This window comes from Platalea leucorodia (assembly GCF_965183815.1).
Source record: "Platalea leucorodia genome assembly, chromosome: 14".
In the NCBI taxonomy this organism is placed as follows: Eukaryota; Metazoa; Chordata; class Aves; order Pelecaniformes; family Threskiornithidae; genus Platalea; species Platalea leucorodia.
This window is the reverse complement of record NC_138836.1, coordinates 13,484,623-13,510,228: the sequence shown is the minus strand read 5'-3', so window position 1 is coordinate 13,510,228 and position 25,606 is coordinate 13,484,623. Positions and strand designations below refer to the sequence as shown.

The window sequence follows — 25,606 nt, the reverse complement described above, 5'->3', positions numbered from 1 at the left end:
TGTCTCAGCTGGCCAATTTCAATCAGCTCTAGGTCCTGTAATGAACTAAATGGAAACATAAGTCCATGATACGCCAGGGCACACCTCCATGAAATACAGAGCACGACGGACAGAGGTGTGAGCAGAGGCTCTGGCCAAGAGGGGGGTGTGGGGCAGCACAGCCAGCTTGCTCACTACACAGCCAGGCAGTCTCTGCTCCACCTCTCCTCCATCTGCGTCTGGCTGGCCCTGTCCATGCCTGGTGACTGCAGCTCCCTCCACATCTTGTTTCCAGCCCCAGGCCCCAACTCCAGTCTGTATTGCTTCTATTATTTAACCTAAGGGAAAGACACTTTCCATCTGTTAAAGAAGCAACGGTGCTAGCTCATTTTGGGGGTGGAGACCCAAGGGAAAGGCAAGGCGGCGGCACTGATCCGGCATGGGCCCCTGGCTCAAACCTCGTGCGTGCCAGAGGAAAAAAGAAATATGGACTTCATCCATGCTGAGAACAGAGGCCAGCATTTACAGTTGCCAGAGAGTGATCTGCTTCTTCCAGGCAACTGACAGGACTCGAGGAGAGAGGCTGCACATCCTCCCTGTTTCTAAGGATCTTGTTATCTCCAGAGATAACGAGGGACACCGCAGTGTTCTGCTGCCTGTGATGGGATGCAGCGGAGCCATGCCAGCTCTCTGGCACCAGGATGGGAGAGGGGAGAGCTGCTGTAGCTCATGGATGGATAGCAGGGCTCTTTTCATATGGCTCTGCTTGGGTCATTGACTGCATCACCATGAATTGTCACATAGACTATCCAGAATTATGGCAAAACAAAAGATGACCAGCTTTGGGAGGGTATTGCACGTACCTACTACACAGATTTCAGTGCCCTGGACAACAAATGCCCCGGGTATGCTTTTCATGAGGATCAGACGTCGGCACCTCTGTCTAACAGAGTCCTCTCTCACAGCTGTTCTTTACCCCACTGTCCTCTAGAGCATCTTATACTGGTCCCCGCCAGAGATGGGACAAAGGCCTTGGGTCTGCTTCTGTCAGGGAATAAACATGTGTCCTGCCTCCTGAAGACCAGGTCTGGACTGAATTCCATACAACATGTGTCCCATTTGAATCTGCCTCTTATGAGAAGGTGGGACAAAGTTAATCATGCTGAGTCCTGAAGGGAACCTGAGTGGGGCAGGAGAGACATGAGTCACAAGGCAGGAGGCACAAGGAGTATGTGGGAGAAGCTCAGGCAGTCTTACCTTGTAAAATGTGCATATTGACCAGGTCTGATCTCTCAGGCCTGCTTCTGATCTTGTGCTTGAGATAATCTTCAGTCTGCAGAACACAAATGCAGAGAGTTACCTGGCTAGAGCAGCAATAAGGTACAGAGAGCATCTGCCCCTGTGCCATCCCATGGTTCCTTTGGATTTATTACAAGCTGGGTTGAGTGAGCTCCAAAATGGCATTTTTTTCACTCAGACACTGGCTTGTTCTTGGGCAGAAGTTGTTCAGAAAGGGAACAATGTGCATGGAGCTGCTGGCTGTTCACTATACCCACTTCTAAGCTGTGTTCTTTCCAATTTCCCTTGGGCTTCTGATACCTGAAGTATTACGAGAGCTCATGGGAAGGATGAGACCTATTCACTGGGAGTGGTGGATCTGCTCCTAGCTTAGCATACCATGTTTCCTTTGAGAGCTGTACCAAACCAGCTCCAGAGTGTACTGTTAGCAATGGCTTCTGTGGGAAGCATGGCACTGCGGGGTGAGATATAAGGCTGAGAAAGTCATGAAGACACCCAGACTCTCTACCCAGGTCAGTCATGAGGCTTAGCCTTCCTGCAGTCTTGCAGCTCCTGTGCTCTATGGTTCTTCACCCCAGCTATGGTGAAGGGTTGGGAAAATCCACTTTGCAGATCACCGCAGCTGAGCTTGTGATGAACATGGTCCTGGAGCCTTGTGCCAACTTCCTCATGGCTTAGGAACAGAAAGGCACACAGAGGTACAATAACGCCTCCCAGTAGGGCCAAGGAAGTCAGTGTTGAGGGCAGCTGACCTCAAGAATGCAAATATAACCTTATCCTCTGGTAAAGAAAAGCTAGAGCACAACTTGGACAAATTGTTAGCTGTTTGCTGAGTTGCGATGCAAGAAGAAATAGTGCAAAAAATGTACATAGTTCAAAGAGGTTAAAATCTTTGGGATAAATATAAAAGAATAGTACAAGCAGCTGGAGCAAAACTGGAAAACCCACAGTACAAAATGTACAGGATCATGAGAAAAAGATTTTATAAGGACTTCTGTAGACAGGACAAGGCAATGGAAAGTACTGTCTGTGTTCCATAAACAGGAGAAATAATTCTGCATGCTGCTGAGATGGCTACAGGATTTAATGCCTTTTTAAACCATCCTCACTAAAAAGATAAATGGCTATTTATCAATCAGATGACTAAGCCAAGAACCTTCAGCAACAAAAGAGAAGAAGCTCCAGTTTTCAGGTTTGAGAACAGGTTGGAGAATACTCAGATGAGTTAAATGTTCCCAAACAGTTTGAGATATGCAAGGTTTGAGTAATAACAACTATCTGTGGGTCTCCAGGAAACTGGGCAAGGGAGAGCATAATTTCTTGCTTTAAAAGAGATGGAGAGAAGAAACCAGGAAATTATAAACCAGTCAGCAAGATATTGGACGAAGTAATCAAAAATCTATATAAATGAATTTTGAAGATAGCAAGAAGGTGAGTAACAGCCAGGATGGATTCATCAAGAACAAACCATATCACACCAACCTAATTTCCTTCTATGGGGAGATGACAGGTTTCTGTTACAGGAATAAATGATGATTGTCATGTAGCTTGACTTTAAGCATGTTTTCACATTATCTCACATGGCTTTCTCATATGCAAGACAGAGAAATTTGGTCTGGATAAGACTAACATAAAAAAGGAGCATAGCTGTGGGTCACCAGAGGAATTAGGAATAGCTCACAGTCTAAACAGAAGAATATATCAAATCATGTTACACAGCAATTTTTCCTACTAGTCAATATATTCATTAATGCCTTGGATGATAGAAGACACGCTCCTTAACTTTGAATCATTCAAGGCTAACAGATTACAATGCAACATGATTTGGAGTAATTGAAGAAATGATCTGAAATACATTTGATGATACAATTTCAAGAAGGACATTTGGAAAGGACTGCATTCAGGTCACAGCCACAGCTAAACCAGCTGATTAAGCACTGGGGTGGATGTAGACTTAATCCACCAGAGATGCTTCTGTAGTGGTCACTGGACAGTGGCCTTAGGCAGAAATTAGTTACTCCATAAATAGAGAAAAAAAATATAAAAGGCTCTGGAGAATCTAGTCATCAGCAGCTGAACCACGTTGCCAGAGCAGCAGGCAGCTTTCTAGGGGACACAGCGAAGGATGTCAGATGGGCCCTGCGAATGGCGAATAGCAAGGCCCTGCTCTGTGCCCTGCATCTGAAAGGGTCCATGGGAAGGGTCTGGACAACAGCTACAGAAATCATTATTGAGCCAGGGATGGGATCAATGAGGAGAGGCTGAAGGAAGGGGAGGTTGGCCAGTCCAGAGGTGAGATGGCTGTAGGGAAACAGGATGCAAAATACTTTTTCAAAGTGTTACAAGAAAAACGATAAAAAGATCTGCATGTACATGCATACAGGAGAAAAAGTAATGGGCTTAAACTGCAACAGAACAGCTTGGGCTGGGAATCAGGGGACACTTGCTAACAGCACAGGTTAGAGAGCACTGGAGCAGGTTGCTGGGGGGTGGGATGTCCGTCGGTGGTCACACATCTGCCAGGAATGACCCAAATGGGGCTGTTCTGCTCTGGGGCAGTGGCACAACAGCTGTCCCCCGCAGTCCCTCCCTGCCACGCGTGCTGGGGTGCTGGGAGTAAATGCTAAAGCCCTGCTGAGGCAGACTGCCTCAGGGAAGTCAGGCTGCTCTCTGTCCTCCAATCCAGCAATCTATTATAGGACATTGACTTCAAAGTCTGCTGCACTGGCCTGATGCCAGCCTCTAACATAGCCAGTGACATGTTTAAACAAATAATAGACATTTTATTTACTGAAGTCTTTTACAGTTCCTCACCCTTCCCCCCATATTTTTCCCCAGCTTATTTTCACCAACACAGTCCCTTGTTTGGACCATGTGTAGGTTTGCCTGGTTCCCATGCCAGGTCAGAGCAAGCTGGTGTCTGCACCTGAGTGCAATTAAATTCACCTAATGCATTTCCAGCTAACCCTCAGATCAGGTCTTGACTTGGGCAAAGCTTGGATTGCTGTCCAACAGATGTGGCATTGGTCATGTTGAACCCAGCATTCACACTGCGTTAGCCTGGCTTTCTGCTGGGATTTCAGTTCCTTTTGACCTTTGCTGTTTGTAAGCTGCATTTGTGTCTCTGGGGTGCAGATGGTGGAGAAAGACTTCAGATGTGTTTTTTTTAGCGTCAGCTGAAGCAGAAGAGCTTTCAAAACACATGAAAGTGGTTATTGTTATCTGCTTTCTGTTTGCAGAACATCAGTTTGGAGGAATATCAGCTAAACAACAAATGCCATTGAGTAATTATCTGGGAACAGCCACTGCTCCTTCCCTGTCACAGCTCTAAGCAGGGCATCCTTGCAAAGGAGTATATGTTTGTTATGGGCTGCGCTCATTAGTGTCATCGTTAGCATGCTCTAAGAATGCAGGCAGTTTGGGATAGACTAGACCATCCTTCCCTTTTCCCCAGGCAAATAGCCAGTGAAAGCTTTTGAAGAGAAAGACAAAGAGACACAAATGTATACTTAAACTGTAAAATATATGACACTTCAAGGATACTTTGGATTGCTTGAAATTTTGTAAGCATACTAATTTTTCAGAGTCATATTGTGTTTCTTATGCTAGCCGTTTATTACCGCAGGAGACTTGGGGCAAGTGATTTGGAGTGTGTTTAAGTTCAGAAGAGCACTCCTCCATATTTCACAATCATTCTTCCTTGCAAAGGTCCTTTTCCATGTGACTGCAAGCACGTTTTGCAGATTAATGGAACAAACTCTTGTGTTCAAGCAAAACCTGCATGACTGATTGTTCCCTTTTCCATGGACATCCCTCCAGCTTAGTCAAGGCTGAATGGCAGATGCTTGGAAAACCAGTGTGATTTCCCAAAAAGTGATTGCATCACAGAGTTTCGATGTGTTCTGGAAATGGCTACTTATCTTATCTCTGCCTTCAGCAATATTTAGGGAAGCCTGAGTGCAGTTAGATAATGGGGCCGGTGGGACTCTGGCCCATTTAGCCCCTCCGACGTGGTGTGTGTGTCGTAATGGCCAAGCTCACAGCTCCGCTGTGAGCTAAAAGCCAGGCTCCTGTCTGATGACAAGTGTGAGCTCCCTAGGGACTCGCTCCAGGTGACAAAGGGCATCTGCATTCCTCCTGCACACTTGCTAAATAGTTAGGCTCTGCCAGTTCTGTTTGCCGCTGGCTCTGCGCTGGCTCTGCTGACTTGAGCACGAGTGGAGAACAGCCAGCACAGCGAGGAGCGGGCTGTGGACCTGGCTCGGGGAGGAAAACAGCACTTCAGCTGGTTGGACATTTACTGGAAGGATTGCCAATGCCATGCTGAACTATGCCCTGCCCACAGCCTCTTCTAAAACCCAGGGGCTGTTGTGAAACCCCATAGCTCAGGGCACAGATGACCCCTCTGCCCTTTTAAACCTTCCCCTGCTTGCAGAAGGGTGCTCGAGAGCATTTGTGAACCCTGGCTTGGCCCCACCATGTCTGGAAGCAGGGAAGATGCCCTGACCCTCATCCTTGGCCACGGGGCCTGAATGGAGGATGCCAGAGGAGGGGACAGTGGTGGAAGGTGCTTTCAAACCCCGCAACTCATGCAAAGCGAGCCCACGTGTTCCCTCATCAGGATGGCTGCAGGAGTTACCTTGGCTCGCTCCAGACTTTTTCGCTGTTCATGGAATGCGGATGGGCTTTTCAGTGCTGCAACAGGAAAGAAAGAGGAGCAGTCAGCACAGGAGCGGAAGCAAGCAGCCACCAGGATATTCAGCAACAGCATTTTAATGAGTGCTATAAAAATAGCAACACAAACTAGCCGTTCTCTTTATTGCGCTGACTAAAAATAACTCAGGAAAGCTCTGGGAAATCCCGTGCTCTCAGCCACTCCATGGCAAGAGAGCAGGGGGGACGGAGAGCACGGGGAGAGCAGGAGGCACATGGGCAGGGAGGGGGTGCGGGCTTTGAAACGTAGTGCTCCGTGGGACAAGTCAGAGAGCAGATGCGGCTTTTCCCTGGAGTGTTTGCTGCTGGTCATGGAATGCACCACAGCCCCGGAAGACAGATCTGGGAAGAGCAATAACGTGAGAGGGTACCTCATCTACAAGTAAAACCTACAAGTGACTGAGGCTTGAGGACAGCAGGAAAACTGAAAAGACCTGCCTCACTTCTTGGGGTCATGTGGGCAGAGCCTTCAGCGAGGGTCTTTCAAGGCAAGGCCCCGGAGCTGTGGTCGTTTGTCCCTCTCCTGTCACTGACTACCCCTCCATCTCTCACTGGCCATTTGTCCTGTCACCTGCCCAGAAGCATCTGTGTGACATGGGGTCTCCCTGGCCAGGCAGCTGCCTGGCCAGGTACCAGGCAGCAGACCATGTCCTCGGCATCTCCTGACACCTAGGAGGATTAACCCAGAGGGGCTCCCAAAAAAAGGCCAATGATCCCTGGCTCTCGGACCAGTGAACACCAGTCCCATGGAGCAGTCTGTATTGGAGTCATGGAGAACCTTGCACATTTCCTTGTTTACTCTGGTTCAGTAGAAGCAGGAGCAGAATTTGCACGGTGAAGGGGTTAATATTTCTCAGATCCTGCAAAAGTTCTTTTCTGGCTGTGTAAGCAGGCAAAATTAACTGTTCCCATTGGGACAGGGAAGGGGAAGGTGTCCTGACCCACAAAAACAGCCTGCTACAACTCTTTCTTTGGCAACAGGAATTCCCTTTCCATCTTCTGAATGGCATCCAATAAGGACGGAAATTATTTTCACGCAGGACATGTTATCCTCCATCAGTCTAGAGGAAGATGCAGAGAAGACTGGGGGCAGCCAGGAAATGTTTGCAGGCGCTCTGAATCGGGTTTTGGTAGGCGACACCCAGAGCAACCCCCATAACGTCCAGTGAATCACAGTAAAACACAGAAGGCACATTCCTGCTCCTAACATTTGGAAAGCGGACATACAGACAAGCTAGCGTTACTGCGCCATGCTCCGGTGAGCAGCCATGAGGATTTGTGACAGCTGGTTTAATCAGAAGCAAAATAAAATGGTGCACACGAGAAAATGAAGTTAGCAAGAGAGATGACTTTTACAGCCCTGCTCACTGTGAAGTACTGAAATTGGGAGTATGCTCTGGGCATTGACCAAACACCATGCTATTAAAGAGGAAAATGTTGCAGAATTTAGTCATTTACCAAGATTTTTGGAGGAATTATGTAGACGCTGCAGCTTGTATTAGTCTACAAAACAAATAAAGACATCGCTAGCACTGGTTATTCAACAACTTGTCAGGGGATGACATGTCAGCTTGAAATGGCTGAGGGTCTGGAGGCAATAGGGCAGAGCTGCTGTGCTTGGTGTTGATAATCTTAGGACTATTGCCTCTAGGGTTTGAGTTAGAGGATGAGGTGGGGTCTTTACTTCCAGCGCAGCTATTTCTGCAGCCCATCACAGTAGGGCTACCTTTGCCTTGAGGAATCCCTGATCCTGCAAGCTGCCTCCCCCTCCTTTTGGGTAGGTGAGCAGGGGCTGGCTGGGGTCTGGGGCAGGCATCTGTGCAGGGCTTGAAGAAGGGTTTGTGCCCACTCAGCCCTAAAGCCTGCCCTTCTGCAAGTGACCCCACAGGGATTCTCTTCATTTAAAATGCTTTTGTTGGATCTGTACCAGTTTCACTAGGACAATAAAACTGCATGTGTTGTTGCATGAACTGGAAACTTCCTACTCAGTGAACCTGAAGAATGGGGCAGGCTCTGCTCTCACCTGCACTCCTACGCATCAGGAGCGTGACTGTGTCTCAATGAAACTGGATCTCCCCTTGCTTCCAAAGGCTTCTCCATACCCACAGTTACAGGGCTGAAGGGACCCAGAGGTTTCTCTTGCCTACCAGTCTGCACCTGCCTTTATTTGTAGAGCCTTTTTCAGTAGTGTTGATTGTTTTGCCAGCCAGTTGTTCAATTTACAACCTGAAAACATCTGAGAATCAGAGTCCAGCTTTGAACCTGAAGCCTTGTGCAATGCTACTGCCTTTTGCACCTGAGCATCCTCCTTTAGGCAGTTTCCTGCTTTCTCCAGTGATGGGACCGTCTGAAGGTTTCACATTTCTTAGAGGAACATCCAAGGGAGTGTGAACAGAGCTCAGGTATGCAATGGCATTAATCTTTACCAGTCAAACCGAACACAGACCGGGCTTTGGTAAATCCATCCATCTCACTGTGCCATGCTCAGGTAACACTGATACTTCTCCTTGCAGTATTCTCCTTGATACCAAAAACCAGCCAGCTTCTTAGGACTTACTCCAGTGTTTCACACTTGCTGTGCTATAGCTGCACTGCTGAACAGCTCAGCAGGCTCTGCATATAGTCATCAACTCCCCTTCCTACAAAGGTTTCTACGAGCCCTCAAAGCTTTTATCCAATGCTATTCTGTTACTCTGACCTTCCATCTCTTTTTCTGGTCTCTATAAAATGGATCAGTTAGAAAAAAAAGTTTCCCTGTTCTGGGATTATATCAGCAGAAAATGTATGCAATAGGTTGAAAACAATCCTTGTGCAAAATCTGATGTGCAATGTGGGATCAAGTGCATGCTCCAAGCCTGGTACCAAACCTGACTCTCACCACGGAGACCAGCAATGCCCATCTTTTCTCTTTCCAGTAGGGTTATTCTCAACCACGGTGGGTTACAGCCATCTGGATCCATTTCTCACCCTCCTGCAATGCATGTGAACTGAAATCCTGTCCCAGTGCACCTCCTAGAGCCCACCTCTTCTGCTGGTCCTCAGAGGCGACAGGGCATGGGGAGATATGGTTAAACAAAGACTTGTTTTTCATAAGGGATGACTGCACATGACCAAACCATGGGGAAGCTGGCCACGGCTCCCATGTATTGAATGCTAACACCTGACACCTCCTGGTCAAATTCAGCAGTTAAATTCTTCATGTTTGTTTTTATAATGGCAGAAGTGCCTTTTCTTCTACTACTTTCAGTGAGTGAACTGTGTTCAAGCTTCCCAAAATGGCTTTCTTGGGCAGAAACCAGACTGCAAATTTCAGCCTAGAAGTTGGGAGTGTAAAGAAGCTGTAGGTAACAGGAAAATACCCTCCAGTGCCATCAAATAACTTGGGCCTAATACGTGGTCCACCATGTGTAAAGTTTTAAATGTTAGGTGCCATTTGTAAAAGCTCAGTGCCATGCACTGGGCACAGCGTCAGGTACGCAAACCTCTCACTTGGCACTACCACTCCGTAGGTGTGCAGTGAGGTGTCCTGCACCTTACTGAGTGTGCCCACTTTTACAGAGTGGACTTAGCAGTTCAGGAGATGTTGGACATATTTCCGGCCACAGACTGTATTGCCAGTGCTTGCAATGCTATCACAAATGTCACAATATTTTGCTTAAAGCTCTAGCTCCTGGAGCCCTGTGATTAAAATGCTTGCCCTTTGGTGGCAGGCAGCATAAAATCTGAATGCTTAAAGAAATAAACAGAATAAAAATGGAAAGAACCTGCATTTATCAGCCTTAAAATCATGTGATCATCTTGACAATCATGATTTTTGTCATCCTGCTCAAGTTTTCTTAATGCTTGATGATGGCACTACTGTATTGAGAAGGCGTCTGTTGCTGGCTACCTTACATGGTCCTTTAGGAAGGCAGCTGCATGAGAAGGGCAGAGGGACAGGCAGGGTGCAGCAAGCAGTGCTAGGGCCATGCTCTTAGCAAGTTGTTCTGCTGTTCAGACAAGAGCTGCATCACAGTCTTCGAGGTTAGCCAGAAGAGACAAAAGTGACACAGCCTGTGGAAAGTTGTGATCTTAGCAGTGAACCCAAGGGGCCCTTGATAAGACAGAAAGGATAATCCTCTACCTGGGTCCCAGATAATCACACAGTCATGCACATGGAGCCTGAGGCTAGGTCAGGATGGAGTTATCCATCGAGCAGGGCTGAGCTCCCAACATCATTTCTCCAGTGGTACTACAGGTTTCATGATACACCTGCAGGTGCAGAAGGGGATCATTTTTGTTCACTTTTACTTACTTTTTGGGCTCTAGCATCTGGCTTTCTGATGCTGAATGTTTACATGCTAATACTGGCCTGGAGCTTGTCCTTCAGGCTCGAATGCCAGGTTAGCAAGGATGAATGTGGTCAGAGAAGGGAAAGCACGGATATCACGAGCCATTCAGCAGTCTGCAGCAGGCAGGCCCAGGTGAGGTTTCGTTGGCCTGAGGTGTATGCTGGCAGTTCTGCCCTGTGGGTTCCTGACTGGGCACAGGCACGGATCTGGGTATGTCTCACTCATCCTGGGGCTGCCTCTCTGCACTGGGGCCAAGGCAGTTACCCACCGCTTCTTTCTTCCACAGCCTCCTGGAATGGGCCCTCTCTACCTCTTCCTCATTCTGTGGGTCTGATCCCGCCACAGAGGTTCCTGGCTTTTACAGGATGACGTGAGGTTCTCTGTCCTTGCCTACATGAAGAGCTTTATGAGTCTTCTGCTTGGAGCTGGCTATGCTTGTCCTGCTACAGTGCCCTCTGGGACAGGGAGATATGCAGCTGAATTTTAGGATGATGTAAGCTAAGCACCTCTCCTGACTTCAGTTTGAGCAGCGGCATTATAATCTGCGTGGCAAATGCTGGGCACCGTTGTACAGCACCAGGGACCATAATATTTCTACAGGGCAGGAAGCAAAGTCCCCCCTGGTAGCAATCTGCTCAGAGCTGAGTGGGGCACCACACGGTGCCCCAGCAGTGCCCAAGATGAACACAGCCCCTCTGAGCCAGGAGGGGGTGAAAAAGGCAGAAAAAGATACTCACGTGGCATGATGCCTTGGTCAGCCAGCTGCTCACGGGTCCTTCTCTGCTGAAGCCGTAGCTGTAAAACTGTAAGAGAGAGAGCGTCAGGAAAAGATGCAGGATTTTCCCGAGGTACTAATAAATCTATCAGGGATGATGTGCCAGGGGTCTGTGTATGGCACAGCGACCTGGCACTGATCCCTGCTGCTGCTGGACCAGCCTTTGTGCAGAGTGCTCCAAGCCGAGGAGGACTGCCAGGGAGGAGCTGCGCAGCCTGCACCGGCCCAGACCTCACTTTTGCAGACAGATGAGCAGGGCAGGGCCGGTTCTGGTGCAGGCAGTACCCTAGCGCTTGGGACAGACTGATCCCTGCCTGGCACCTATAATAGCAGCCTCAGGTGACCATGGCTTCAGCTCGAAGAGTTGCTCAGAGAGAGAGTCCATGTGTGGGCAAAGGGTGCCGGCTGGGAGGGAGGCTGGGTTTGAACGTCCAGCGCTACCTCCTGCAGCTGGATATTGGCACCCTGTATTACGGGAGGGTGAAGGACCTAATATATGTCAAGTGGAGTAAGGTGAGTTCAGAGGTTTTTGAAAGAAATTATAAATATGATAAATACTTTATCCATAAAGGTCTTTTGTGCTTTTTTGTTTATTAGATAGCCTCCATGGTATCATGTTCTATGGATTCATTGCCACTGGTACCTGCTTCCCAGACACAACTGAAACATGAATGCAAACTGAGTTCTGCACAGTGGTGCAGTGGTGCTGGCCATAGAGAAACCATGCAGAAGATAATGATTTTGACATTATGACATGCATTTTGGCCACATCCAAGTATCCGTGTGCACACTAAGATTTGGGATGCATGTCTACGTTTTTGGTTGCTTTTTAGATTTGTTCAGGCATAAGGGCAAGGAACAAAAATGAAGAATACTCTAAATGGCTAACAGGTATCTGAGACAAATCAAGCATCCTGATGACATAAGGGAGAACTGTGCGTCTAAAATGGGGTTATAGAGAAGATAGTGCTAGACTCCCATCAGGGGTGCACAGCAATAGAAGAAGAGGCAATGGTCACAAGTTGCAGCAAGAGAAATTCTGATTGGTTATTAGAGGAAAAAAGTCACTGTGAGAGTAGTGCAGGCCTAGAACAGGAGCCCAGAAATGCTGTGGGATATCTATCCTGGAGATGATCAGAGCTTGCCTGGAGAATATCTTGAGCAACCTGATCTAATTTTGAAGTTGACACTCCTTTGAAAGGGAGGTTGGAGGATAGATTTCCACAGGCCCCTTCTGTCCTAAATTTGTATGCAGTTCTGTATTTTGGTGTGTGAACGTGTGACTGTGTGTGTGACATTTGATGTGGAAGCCAGACCAGCTCCCATAATTACTCCAGAAGTCTTTAAACTTCTGTCTAAAGCGGAAATTGGTAAGGTCCTCAGAAGTGGTAGGTGCCATCTCTGTCCTTGGTGACCCAGGAACACCATGAGTATAAAAGAAATGTTCAATGTGTGCTAAGAGCAGAAAGGATGAAGCTGAGAGTCAGGGCAAAAGCGCCTGCACCTGATACTGATATTGCACAAAAGCTGCCACCTGCAGGGACACCGTGAGACCCTGTAAGTCAGCAGGAGATTATGACCTCCAGAAGGTTTTTAAGCCTATAGATACTGCACATTTTTCAGTATTAGGATAAGCCACTTCTTCAGGACAGCTAATGGCTCATGACTACCCATGGGCTGAGCCCTTGCTGCTAGGAGCTTTGACCCAAATGCCACTGGCTCTACTACGTTAGGGCCAAGGCTTGTACCCTTCTTTCATGCCCTAAGGACCTCTCCTGATACCTCTGAAACTAGGAGGTCCTTCACCACCCCACTGTGGGTTGAGTAGAGTTTTCCAACTCCATCACCCTCCTGAGGGCCTGGCAGCACATTTCCAGCCTGCAAGGCTTGGCACTGGATGCAGATACGCTTACTGTACCATGGGGCATGTAGCTAATGTGGTAAGGAGAGATTAGTGCCATCTCTGTATGAACCCACTGCTCCAAGGATCTGCAATCTCCAGTATACCTTCCTTTTGGAAACAGTGCACTGACAGATGGGAATGAACCACTGATCAGGGTCACTAAGTGGCTTAGCAGCATGGCCTCAACTGCAGAGCACTGATTAGACATCAGATGAAGCAGAGACTCTCGGACACACCTCTCGATATTTACAGCATGCAAAGACAGCCCACCGTACACTGCAGAGTGCCTTGTGTAAGGGTACAGGCCTCTGTGTGGTCCAGGACTGCACAAGTTAGATCAATCACCCCGTCACTCAGGTAACCCTGCCTGTACTTTGAGTTAGTAACGTATTCTACACCTTTGTTTGTGCAAATTTGTCTTCAAGATAGACACTAGTGTCACAAGGTAGAACATAAAACTCATTTCCGTACTTTCCTCCTGGAAACTCAGTACCACTTGCCACGAGGACACATATCTTCCAGCAGTCACAATACAGCTGCATGCATGTCTCCTGCCTACGAGCACAGTCCCTTAGCTGTCCCGAGAGAGCTGGTGTTGAAAGGGGAAGAAAGGAATAACAGCCTTTTTGTCCTCGTGAGCAATCTGCTGAGCTCTGCCAACAGCTCATATCTACAATGTGGCATGGGCTGAACCTGCATAATAATCCCTTCCAGAGGAGTCCCCAAAGCACAAGGCTCCCTGAGATGCCATTGTGACTCTTCCATGCCCTCTGTGCAAACCATGTCTCACATTCAAAGCAAATGTTTAGTGAAGGCCTCACATGGGACAATGATCTCCTGCCAAATTCCAGCACTTCTTAGGACACCACAGATATAGATTCTTCCTATGAGGGAACAATATAGTCTTCAGTACCTGGTAAAGTCTGCATGTGTGCTGTTCTCCTTATGCCAGAGTGAAGCTGGTGGCTAGAAGTCACTGGCAAACATTGCTGCCAGGGGAGTCTGTAGCCCTCCATTGCCCCATGGCACCACCCTCAGGTGATGCTAGTTCTGCCCATGGACATGGATTTAGACCCCTGCACTGTAGGTATCTACATCTGACCCAGTTATCTACATTGTCTTCATGGGAGTCACCCTCCTCAAGGGACCTCAGAACGAAATTAGTCAGTCCATGGGAATGCTTGTATTTCCTCCTCAACTATAGCGTCAGTTTAATGGTAACTGGCTCATGGTAGGTATGTTACACTGGGTGAGGTGGACCCCAGTTTCTCTGTGTAGGGCTTTCTCTGTGACCAGTCACAATATTGAAGAACCATCAGAGCTTTGCACTTTCCCCGAGGAAGAGATGTATCTTTATGGACAAGGTGAGCTAAGGGAGGCTGGGAACTGTCCAAGAATGAAGCAGCTCTGTAGCTCACCCAAGAATGGTTCTCTACTCTCCTAGGTCCTGGTTCAGTGTCCCAGGTGTTAGAGCACCTGCCTGAAACTGAGGCAATTTGCACACAACATCCCATCATCAAAAGGGAATCAGAGATAGCAAAGACTTCCAGAGTCACATACAATGCCCTGCCAAGGATGCAGCAATCTGCCCCGTCTAGCTGTAAAATATCCCAAGTGAGGATGCTCCATCACCTCCCTTCACAGCTCCCACGTGTGCCAAATTATTCGCACCATTTTACTCTGACTTCCGACACAGCCAGGCCAAGTGATACACCACATCCACAGGAGCAAGGGGGATGCTATCAGCCAGATGACTGTGCGTTCAAAGCCCACATTCTCTGCCTTTTCTGCTTAATTCACAGCCCTTCTTAGCAGACAAATGATTTAACAGGGAGAACTTATTGCTCTCTACAACTACCTGAAAGGAGGCTGTAGCGAGGTGGGGGTCGGTCTCTTCTCCCTAGTAACGAGTGATAGGACGAGAGGAAATGGCCTCAAGCTGCGCCAGGGGAGGTTTAGGTTGGATATTAGGAAAAACTTCTTCACCGAAAGGGTGGTCAAGCATTGGAACAGGCTACCCAGGGAGGTGGTTGAGTCTCCATCCCTGGAGGTTTTTAAAGAATGGATAGATGTGGTGCTCGAGGACATGGTTTAGTGGTGGGCTTGGCAGTGATAGGTTAACGGTTGGACTCGATGATCTTAAGGGTCTTTTCCAACCTTAACGATTCTATGATTCTATGAACAGCCTCAGGGTGCAGTCAGCTGTCAGCCAGGCCTGTTTAGAGAAAAAGGAGATGTTACAAATTCCCTTGAAGCAGAGCTCGGAAGGTGATGGCTATAAGCCACCAGTGTGGTGGCTATAAGATTCAGCATCTGCCTTGATGCAAGAAGTGCTGGAAACATGTGTAGGTTTCACTGCCACAGCTCTCCCTTTGCTGGCCTGCAGGAGCAGTACTCAGGAACCCAAATGTCCCAGATCCTACTGCCTTCCGACAAACAGTGCGCAATCCAGGGAAGCCTACCCTAGCGCAGCTGGGCCATGCTCCAGCTAATGGCCTCTCCTTTGTCTCCTGCGCTAAGCACTGCAGATAGACCATCACAGAGGATATTATTTAATGGTAATTTGGTGCAGGGAGAAAAGGTCTCCAAATTGTTTTTCATCCTGACAGGCATAAAGGCTGTGACCCAGGAGTGGCACAAGCTATTCTGAACATGAGAGCTAAGCTCTTCCGTGGGTGAGTGGCTATGGGCCATTGTTCATCTTGGGCGATGCTGAGTTTGCAAACATCCTGGCCCATTCTTAAGCCACAGGGCAAGAAGAAAAAGTTTATGCAGCCTTGTCTGTTCAGGGCAAGCTGACAGAAAATGTGAGGACAGGCATGTGCAAATGCTGGTCATTTCCAGGAGGAGCCCAAGCTTGACGGTTGAAGTGGTTATTTCAGCCACTGAATATTCATCCAGATCTGGTCCTCCTCATGCAGTAGGATTCATGTCTTGACTCCCAAATATCACCTCTATGAAATTCCAAATCCTGTTGCAAACCATCTGAACAAACGTAGCTGTGAACAGTGTCAGACAATAACACTGAAGATCCCTGCAGGAAGAGGTAAAGCAGCCACTACTTTCAGCAGCCTCTGAGTCAGTGCTGCAGCTTGCAGCTCGGCGGATGCCAGCTCAAGGCTTGCACCTTTCCCTTACAATTAACAATGCTTAAAAACAGGGTTGGAGGAGCCCCTGGCACCATCCAAACAACCACCATTTAGCTGCTTCTTCAAGGGGACTTGAAATCTCTTGAAGCTGTGTCTGACCCCATCTGCATTCCTGTCCTCTTCCTTTGCTACTTGTCTGGAGTCCTGAGCTCTGAGTGCTGCCTGTGACTCACTTAGAAGATGCCGTCATCTACCACGTACAGGCATTATTTTTTTTCCTGAATATTCTTATTTTTCAAGGAAACTGCTTTGCTAACACTTCCGAGGAACAGTTACGTTACAGAGACTGATGGCTGGAGTACTGCTGGTGAGACAGTCTTGGTCCCACACCCCCAGCATCCCTGTTGTCTGTCTGCACCAGCTTGGATGGTGACAAGTAGCCCCAAGGGAGCACTCATGCACACTGGTCACCCTGTGGTACCAAGCTGTGCTGACACCATCAGCTGTGAGACAGCCTTGCTCCCTCCTATGGCACCCCATGATGAGAAATCCTGCCCTAGATGATGTGAGGCATGTCAGAGCTCTTCCAGTAGTTTTACTCATGAGCTTTTTCTGTTAGAAATACTCCTCTCTTCTACGCTAGCACCAAGTCCCATTTAGTGATACAGCTTCCAGAAACATCCTCTGCAGAGGGGCTGTGTCACTGGTGCCGAGAAGACCTCCTGGCGTCAGTCATAGCTGGCTCTGGTAGCCCAAGCTCTGAGCACTGCCCATGACTCGCAGCTGTGAGTCATCCTCCTCCCTAGGAGTTGACCTCAGAGCTTTAGGAAGCTAAGGGGACAGCTTGGGCCTTGCCTGGCCTGGTGATGCACTGTAAAAGACGTACAAATCCTCCCTCCACCCCAGGAGCAGGCAGACCTGGCCTTCTGCTTCAATCTGTGGGGACACTTTGAGTCCGGTTCTCAGCAGATGGTCAGGATGGGACTTTTGTTGTCTGCCTCAGAGCATCCCCCATGCTGGTGCACCACCAAAGCACTCATAGCACCCTCCTCTCTTTGGGGAATTGGCTTTAAAAGCACAGAGGTTCTGAGCAGCACCAAGGCACATTGCCCAGGGTGGTTGGGGAACTGCTCTTCTCGCAGGGCTCAGGACTAGGGCAGGCAGGCAAAGCCATGGCTGACCTGATCTAGTGTTGGCGATGGTCTGTCTCCGAGGAGGCTGGATCAGAGCCCAGCCCTTCCCACCAACACTTATGTAGTGGCCAGAGCAGGTTCCCTGGAAACTCTGAGGCTGCACGAGGCTTTCTCAGCATCCAGCTCAGCCTCACAGCTGAGATGAGCTGCCCAGGTGGAGCTGCACATCCATTGCTGCTTTTTGACTTCTGACTCAGCATCTGTCCCTATTTGACAGCTCCTCTGGGAGTGGGAGTGACTGAGACAGAGTCCCTCCTGCTTCAGCTCTTCCCAGTCTTCCTTATGTGGCTTCAGGTAGAATGCCAATAATTGCTCGTTTCCTCCCGGCCTGGGCTGCACCAACAGCTTCGCTCTGGTTGGGAATCACATTCACAACCAGTGCAATTGCTGTGCTCTTGTCTTCCTCTGAAGTGAGTCACTGCTGAGACCAGAAATGATGGTCGGGCAGTTGCGTGCTGCTCCCTGCACCTTGCTCTGCTCCCTGCACCAGCCGGTGCTCCTGGGCTGCGCAGTGAAGAGGACTAGCAGAAGCACCACGTTATGCCAGTTGGACCCAAGTGCATGACCATCACAGGATTCAGCAGTTTGGCAAACAACTGAAGCTGGCGCTGCCACTGAAAAAAGCAGCAGCAAGTCACTGTCCTCTCTGCCAACCACCCCAGCAGCTCATTCCTGCCTTCTGTGGCCCAGAGCTGGGGTTTCAGGAGCATGAGTGCAGCTCAGTGGAGCACAGGATGGGGACTGCTCTGCTGGGGCCAGGGGGGAGTTGGCAGCAAATTGAGAATGGGGTGATGGGGAGGAGGGACTCCTGTTTTCAACAGCAGCAGCTTTGTTGCATATCAAACAGCAGCTGAGCAAACGTGAAACACGTGTTTGTCCATGGCCATGGTGTATATCAGAGGGACCTGGTGACACAGAAAATGGCCCTGTTTTGGACTTAGCTTCCCTTGACAGGCAGGACTGCTGCCGGCTTTGAGGCTGTCTTTATAGATGATGTCTGAGGCTTTCCTGCGTGAGCATGCCAGAGAGAAGCTGCCCAGTGGGAGATTCACATGGGATCCTTCAATTGTCCCAAGGTCCCGACAGGGCAGGAGCAGGGCTAGCTCAGTGGCAGGGTGCAGTTTTGTCACCTGTGGCCTTCTCAGGGCTGTGGTTGTTTCTCGCAGCTGTGTCAGCCGCAGAGCAGAGCAGGACGTCCAAGCGGGCAGGGCAGCCAGGAGCAGGCAGTGTTCTCTCCTGACCAAACAACAGGCTGACATCAAGCTCTTGATGGGGGGGGCTGTACTTCAGTGAATGTGGAGTCACCCTGAGCTGAGCAACCAGCCAGCCAACCTCCTTGGTGCCACCACCAGCAGGGTGAAGCACTGGTCCAGCAGAACATCATAGGGCCTGCTTTTCTGGAGCTGCTGTTTTGCAAAAACACCTTGGTCCATCTCTGTCCTGAGCCCCTCCATGGCTCTCAGCCCATCTGCTCTGTCGATAGTCAGGTGCCACAGAGTGATTTCTCTGTAGCATCATGTCTCCGGGCCCATGTTATCCTCTGACAACGTGGCCTGTGTGGAACCCATGTGAGCAGAGCTGAAGCTCAGCCAGCCACAGCCCAGCTGAAAATGGCACTGCTCAGCCGGGACAGCGGTGGAAAGTCCTGGTCAGTCCTCTCCTGGCCAGGCACTGCCTCAGACTGGGGCCAGGCAAGCCAGCTTTACCTCGGACTGTGATACTCAACACTTGCAGAGTGGGAGTGTTTTACCTTCTCCCAGGCAGATGTGCTTTTGTGTGTTACCTGGGAGGCTGCACTGCACTGAAAAACCTCATCTACATTGGTGAGAACAACATCTCTAAACCCACGTCCAGGCCTGCAAGTGCCTTGGAAAAGACATAGGACCACACCTGGCTAGCAAGGAGCCCAGACCAAATAGGCACAGGTCACTACTCATCAACAACCATCTGTGAAATCCCTCTAAGGGCTGCCCCATCATAATGCACAATCCCAGCGTCACCATAGAATCATAGAATCGTTAAGGTTGGAAAAGACCCTTAAGATCATCGAGTCCAACCATTAACCCAACACTGCCAAGTCCACCACTAAACCATGTCCCTAAGCACCACGTCTCCCCATCTTTTAAATACCTCCAGGGATGGAGACTCAACCACTTCCCTGGGCAGCCTGTGCCAGGGCCTGACAGCCCTTTCAGTGAAGAAGCTTTTCCTAGTATCCAACCTAAACCTGCCCTGGCACAGCTTGAGGTTGTTTCCTCTCATCCTAATCGCTTGTTACTTGGGAGAAGAGACCGACCCCCACCTCGCTACAGCCTCCTTTCAGGTAGTTGTAGAGAGCAATAAGGTCTCCCGTCAGCCTCCTCTTTTCCAAACTAAACAACTCCAGCTCCCTCAGCCGCTCCTCGTAGGACTTCTTCTCTAGACCCTTCACCAGCTTCGTTGCCCTTCTTTGGACACGCTGCAGCACCTCGATGTCCTTCCTGTAGTGAGGGGCCCAAAACTGAACACAGCACTCGAGGTGCGGCCTCACCAGTGCTGAGTACAGGGGCACCATCACCTCCCTGCTCCTGCTGGCCACGCTATCCCTGATACAAGCCAGGATGCCATTGGCCTTCTTGGCCACCTGAGCACACTGCTGGCTCATGTTCAGGCGGCTGTCGACGAACACCCCCAGGTCCTTTTCCACCAGGCAGCTCTCCAGGAACTCCTCCCCCAGCCTGTAACGTTGCATGGGGTTGTTGTGACCCAAGTGCAGGACCCGGCACTGAGCCTTGTTGAACCTCACACAGTTGGCCTGGGCCCAACAATCCAGCCTGGCCAGGTCCCTCTGCAGGGCCTTCCTACCCTCCAGCAGATCGACACTTCCACCCAACTTGGTGTCATCTGCAAACTGGCTGAGGGTGCCCTCCATCCCCTCATCCAGATCATCAATGAAGATATTGAACAGGACCGGCCCCAGCACTGAGCCCTGGGGAACACCACTGGTGACCGGCCGCCAACTGGATTTGACTCCATTCACCACCACTCTCTGGGCTCAGCCGTCCAGCCAGTTTTTAACCCAGTGCAGAGTGCACTTATCCAAGCTGTGAGCAGCCAGTTTCTCCAGGAGAATGCTGTGGTAAATGGCATCAAAGGCCTTACTAAAGTCCAGGTAGACAACATCCACAGCCTTTCCCTCATCCACTAAGTGGGTCACCTTGTTCCTGAGAACATGCTGTCACAGTCCTCCTCGGAGTAATCCCTTCAGCATCCCGGTGAGCAGCCCATATATCCTTCTCCTCAAGCACAGTGAGGTATCTTTCAATCTGTGCTATAACACATGGCTGACTGACAGAGAAATATACGTCTGTCAGCTAAAACACTGAGGTATAAGATGCTGGAAAAACAAAACCAAGCACAAATGGATCTACATCAAGTCAGTGTTCTACAGAAACTTCATGAAATCACAAAACAGTGTCATCAGTCACAGAGAGGCCATGGTTTGAACGCACAGACTGATTGTGAACTCTACGAGTTCATGATCTGAAAAGAAACACATGCACACGCTTTCTTTGGACACTGGGAAAATGAAAAAAAAGGTTTTGCCAAAATGCCTGGCTTAACCCCCTACCAAGACCTACTCTCTTTTGCCTATATTAACCTGCTGATTTTGGTCCAAATCAATCTCTCCATCAGAAGCAGACAGAATAAATTCCTCTTCCATGTCAACAAGCTTCATTCAAGCCCTATGTGTAAGTATGAATCCTTTCCTCCATAGAGCCAGGCAAGTCTTCTCTGCAAATTCACACCCATGTGTCCACAATTAGGCGTGGATATTGCACCATGCCAAGCCATGCAGAGCCATATTTAGAGTGTTATACTTTCACTTCTCACCAATTATCTGAACTACCACTGATGTTAGGCAGATGTTGGCCTTGTAAACTCTCTTTCCCTATCGCTGGACAGAAAAGATCAGAGTTAAGGTTAATCCTGCATTTGCCAGCTTTGTTTGCTCTGTCTGATGACAACGCTTCACTACTGGAGTGCAATTGGTTTGTATTCAAAGCAGGAGATCACTTCACATAAATGATCATCTCTGGGAAGAGTTAAATATGTTTCTGGAACAGCTCTTAGATGTCCTGGTTGATTTAGTGCAATCCCATTGATAATTGGAGCACATGGGATAGTATGGCAGGCTTGAAGAATCATCTTTCCTGCAAAATTTGTCAGGATGACCTCAGATCGGTATATTTATCTTTGGCAAAGCAGACAAAATAAACACGCACACAAATCCTCGAGGAAGGGGAGGGGGAACCTGAAGGCCTGCAGCATGTTGGTGATTTGATCTATCTCCTCTGGAGCGGTTCCTGGTGCCCTGCACTGGGGTAGCTACTGTCTCTCCACACTGCACAGCTGTGCTGGTCCTTCACTGTGGACCACTGGAAAGAGAAGAACAGGAGAAAACGCTGTGGGACTCAAGGGAGGGTTGCTGGGCACTGTGTGAAAAAGCCGCTGTCGTCACCAGATCAGCCTTTCCTGGACAAAATCTTTCCTTTTCTTGCTACTGATGCTGCCAGAAGGAAGCAAGAGATTGGAAAGCTGACTCTTGAGACACTCTAGGAGGGAAATCTATGTGCCACCATCTCCTAGTTGCCACCTCCTTGCCCCACTTTCTGCCTGCTGTGTACCACAGAGATTAAAGAGATTCTGGGATGAGGAAATGACAAGCAAGTAATATATCTCTAGCACCCTTTAACACACACACAGCTCTTTCAGCTGCTCAGTGTGTGCAGGCCATGGAGAGACAGCAAAAGTTTAGTTATTAAGATTTACCTCAGCCCTCATTAACATTGGCCTGGAATCCTTCAAAAGGGATTCAGACTCGTCATGAGTCATGGAAAACAGCTAATCCTTCCCAAACCTGGGGAGCAATCAAAGCCTCACACTTGCCTATGCAAGACCATTTCCAAAGCAACAGCACTTCGTGAAGCACAGCTCTTTGGGGCTTGGCGTTTCAGGGTCTGATCCCTCCTGGCTTGTCCTTCACATGTTCCATGCAAGCTACACAGCTCTGTCTGCAAACTGCTGCTGTCCCGTAGCGTGTTACAGCCCCCGAGCCATGCAGGGGGGTGTGGTGCAGGGCGATGGGTTGTTTGAGACATTTGTCCCTCTTCCAAGTGAATGCAGGACAGTAAATCAGAGCACTGCACTTCTTGCCATCCTTGTGGGGCTTTACAGCTACCGAAGTCTGCACACAGAGCAGGGACACCAGAGGAGACTGTCCCATAGAGACTTGGCACATAAAAGAGATTCAACGACTTCAACCATTAAATGCTAGCTTTTCTTCTCTATTCCCCATGTTACTAAAAATCCAACACAAACTGAAAGCAGCATTATTGATTTATTTGTATTCCTCAGCATCCCTCTTTCCTCCCCTGTCTCACAGACTGCGATGACCAGGGTTGTGCCGTGGCCATGTCCCGCATTACCTGCAGCGGTCCCAGGAGTGGGGAGAGGGAGGTGCAGACACGCATTTGGCAAGCCCCACCCAAACATAATAAATAGGCAGAGAAATCTTGTCAAATGGGAAACCTATCTTTCACCAGGCAATAGTGAGGGATGGCAGTTGTGGGAATAAGTCATGATCCAAAGAATGCCCCACGAATTGACTGCCCTAGAAATGCTGAAAGGCATGAGAATTTATGGATGCAAAGACCCACAAAGTTTACTTTTACTGGAGAATCATTTGAAAAATATGTTTAGAGATCCCACTGTTGGTTCTATAATAAAGACAGCTTACAAATAAACCAGAAATGGGCCTTAAAAGCAATACTGGTTCATTTGAAAAGAATGCAGGGACATGTAAGACAGCCCATCCTCCTCTCGTCAGAAAGGTGGCAGTGTTGCTTTGTAGTTGCTGGAGGAATTGTTACAGACTGAGATTTTTTTCAAATGAACAGCAACGTACCATAATATACCAACAAAATCTAAGGAATGACTTAATCTAATGAAATGTAAGATCAGAGCGATATGGAAACCACACCAAAGCCCTGGACCCAAGTTTTGTATAATTCAGCCAGACTAGGACACTTGTGTTTGCACACACACTCTTGGGTTTTCAACCAACTGCCAACTTTGTATTTGCTGAGAAAACAAAGTTTAAGTTGACCACCCAGCTATCTAAGAGATCCTGATAACACCACTCATGTCTACCATCAGTATCATAAATCTCCAATTTCATTATCTACAATGCACGAGGAGGCAAAAACACACACGGCGTGGGTGACATGCCAGACCGGGTACATGTTCCAACGTGACTACCCCGTCCGGTTTTACAGTGTCCCATACGGCGCATGCAGCTGATTTGTCTGAACATCCTCACAGATAATATTCCCGGGGAGAACTTCACCGCTGGGAAGGTCAGAGAAAGCTCCTCCAGAACATTTTTTGACATTATCATTAATATTACAGTATGTTATGTGCATTAAAAAAATTACAAGTAAAGATACCCACTCACAAACACGGCATACTTACTATAAATAAAGCCAGTGAATAAAGGCATGAATATCCAGCAGAGGGTCTGATTTAGAAGAGACCGTCCCATAGTTCACCTTCACTCACCTTCACTCACGCCGAACGTCCTCTGAGAAGCCCCTTACCGGTGCTTCCCCTAACTTACAAGACGGAGGCATGTTTTCCTTGCAAACCCTCCGAGAGTGGCAATCAATTGTGTGGCTCTGGTTTTATTTCTCTGATGATGTCACTTTAAATACTTTTCATGTTCCATTTGTTATTTTTACTTCTAAAAATGACGCATTTCTTCAAATTCATTTTTCTCCAATTAGTCACAACTTAATGGAACAAAGTCAGCTGCCTGCATGTCAGAGAGAGTGTCAGGCCCGTCTTTACTGCGATTATCACAGGCGGACCTGCAGGAGCACCTGGAATATACAGGCGGCGTTAGGTACCTTATTTATCCCAGATGCCCTTTTGGCTTCCTACCCAAATCCTTTGCAGCAGGGCCAGGGCAGGAGACCCGGGAACTGCAGTTTTACCAAAATAAACCACAGACATAAATTGAAGACAATGAAAAACCAGGGAAAAAGAAAAAGCAACAGAGAGGAAGGAAGATGCGTTTCTCCACTTGTGGAATAGCCTCTGTAAGAGCAAAGCCGTGACAGCTCTGCGACCCCCTGAATATTTTGCTCGCATGCTGCTTCCAAACATTTAATGCAAAACAGTCTGTGGCTACGGCTTGCCGGAGAGAGAAGTTTTAAGAGAAATCTCAAGGTTTCCCCTACCTGATCTGAACTTGCTCCGAATCAGCAAGGAGTGCTCAGACCCCAGGAGTGTCATGGTGACTCGGGGATCAGATCCAGACGCCCCTCACTTAAACCATTAACTTCCTCCACAGAGAAAAGCCGACCAGACCACAGCTAGTGCTCAGGATTCATCCAGCTCTCCTGGACTCTCTGGGTGCTTTTACAGCTGGCTGGCAAGAAGCAGCAAGTGGCTTTGAAAGATTTGGTCCCATCCAGCACTGACCCTCCACAGACACCAACTGCTCCCCCTATGCTGTGTTGAACTAATTAACGTGGAGCTAGCAGGAGCCTCCTCCTGCCTGGAGTTTACTACCAGCAGCTGGGTGTCCTGGCTGATGTCATCGTCTAGCAGGGAGCAGCGACTATCGGAAAGGGTCTTAGCAAAGACAGAAGTTTGATATCTGATACTAATTACTACCGGCCGGTACGCAGCCAATCAGGGCGCTCCCTGTCTTGGCCGACTTTGGGAGCCGCTCGGAAATATCAACACAGTGAGGGCTTAACTCTTTGCAGCGTGGTGCGAGGCAGGCCCCGCGACCTCCGGCTCCCACACCGGGGCGGCCAGTGTGGTTTTGGGGTATGTGTGCCCCTAAGATGAAGGAAGGGCTGGGGTCACAACAAGTGTCCTGGGGAAGGGTACGGCTGGGTGCAGGTCCTTCCCTGTGAGTGCGGTGTTGGATGCCCTTCCTGGCAGGGAGCCAGAGGATGTGGCTACTCGGCAAACGGAGCTGTGACTCCGGCCACCGCTGCCCCTTGTCTGGCTTGTTTGGGTGCTGATGCACAGAGCAGGCTGCGCCCTTGGCTGCACAGATCCTGGGCTGTGCTAGGAAGCTGAAAGTGAGCACAGGGGTGCTCAGGTGTTTTGGCTGCGCTTCCCTCCTGCAGCATAGGCGTGCCCAAAGCTGCGCTGCTTGGTGCACACCTTTGCCGGTATGTGGCTGCATCCATAGGATTATGCACTTGAGGTGCTCACATATGCTGTGGCTCAGGTAGCACACGCTGCCGGCACTCAGAACATGTCCT

The 25,606-nt window shown here is 49.0% G+C and overlaps 1 protein-coding gene across 3 annotated transcripts in view; it reads right to left on the bottom strand.

The window, feature by feature from the left end:
* Positions 1-23,965, bottom strand: part of MYOCD (myocardin) — a 40,661-nt gene extending 16,696 nt beyond the window's left edge. For 2 of the 3 annotated variants that reach the window (XM_082326631.1, XM_082326632.1), the window contains exons 1-4: positions 23,883-23,965; positions 11,060-11,125; positions 5,918-5,973; positions 1,237-1,312 (exon numbers count right to left, since the gene is read on the bottom strand). In XM_082326631.1, the coding sequence (XP_082182757.1) occupies positions 1,237-1,312; positions 5,918-5,973; positions 11,060-11,066 (139 nt within the window). In that variant the 5' untranslated portion in view covers positions 11,067-11,125; positions 23,883-23,965. The remainder of the gene's footprint in view (positions 1-1,236; positions 1,313-5,917; positions 5,974-11,059; positions 11,126-23,882) is intronic. The other variant, XM_082326633.1, reaches the window with a different exon arrangement.
* Between the last annotated feature and the right edge of the window lie 1,641 nt (positions 23,966-25,606).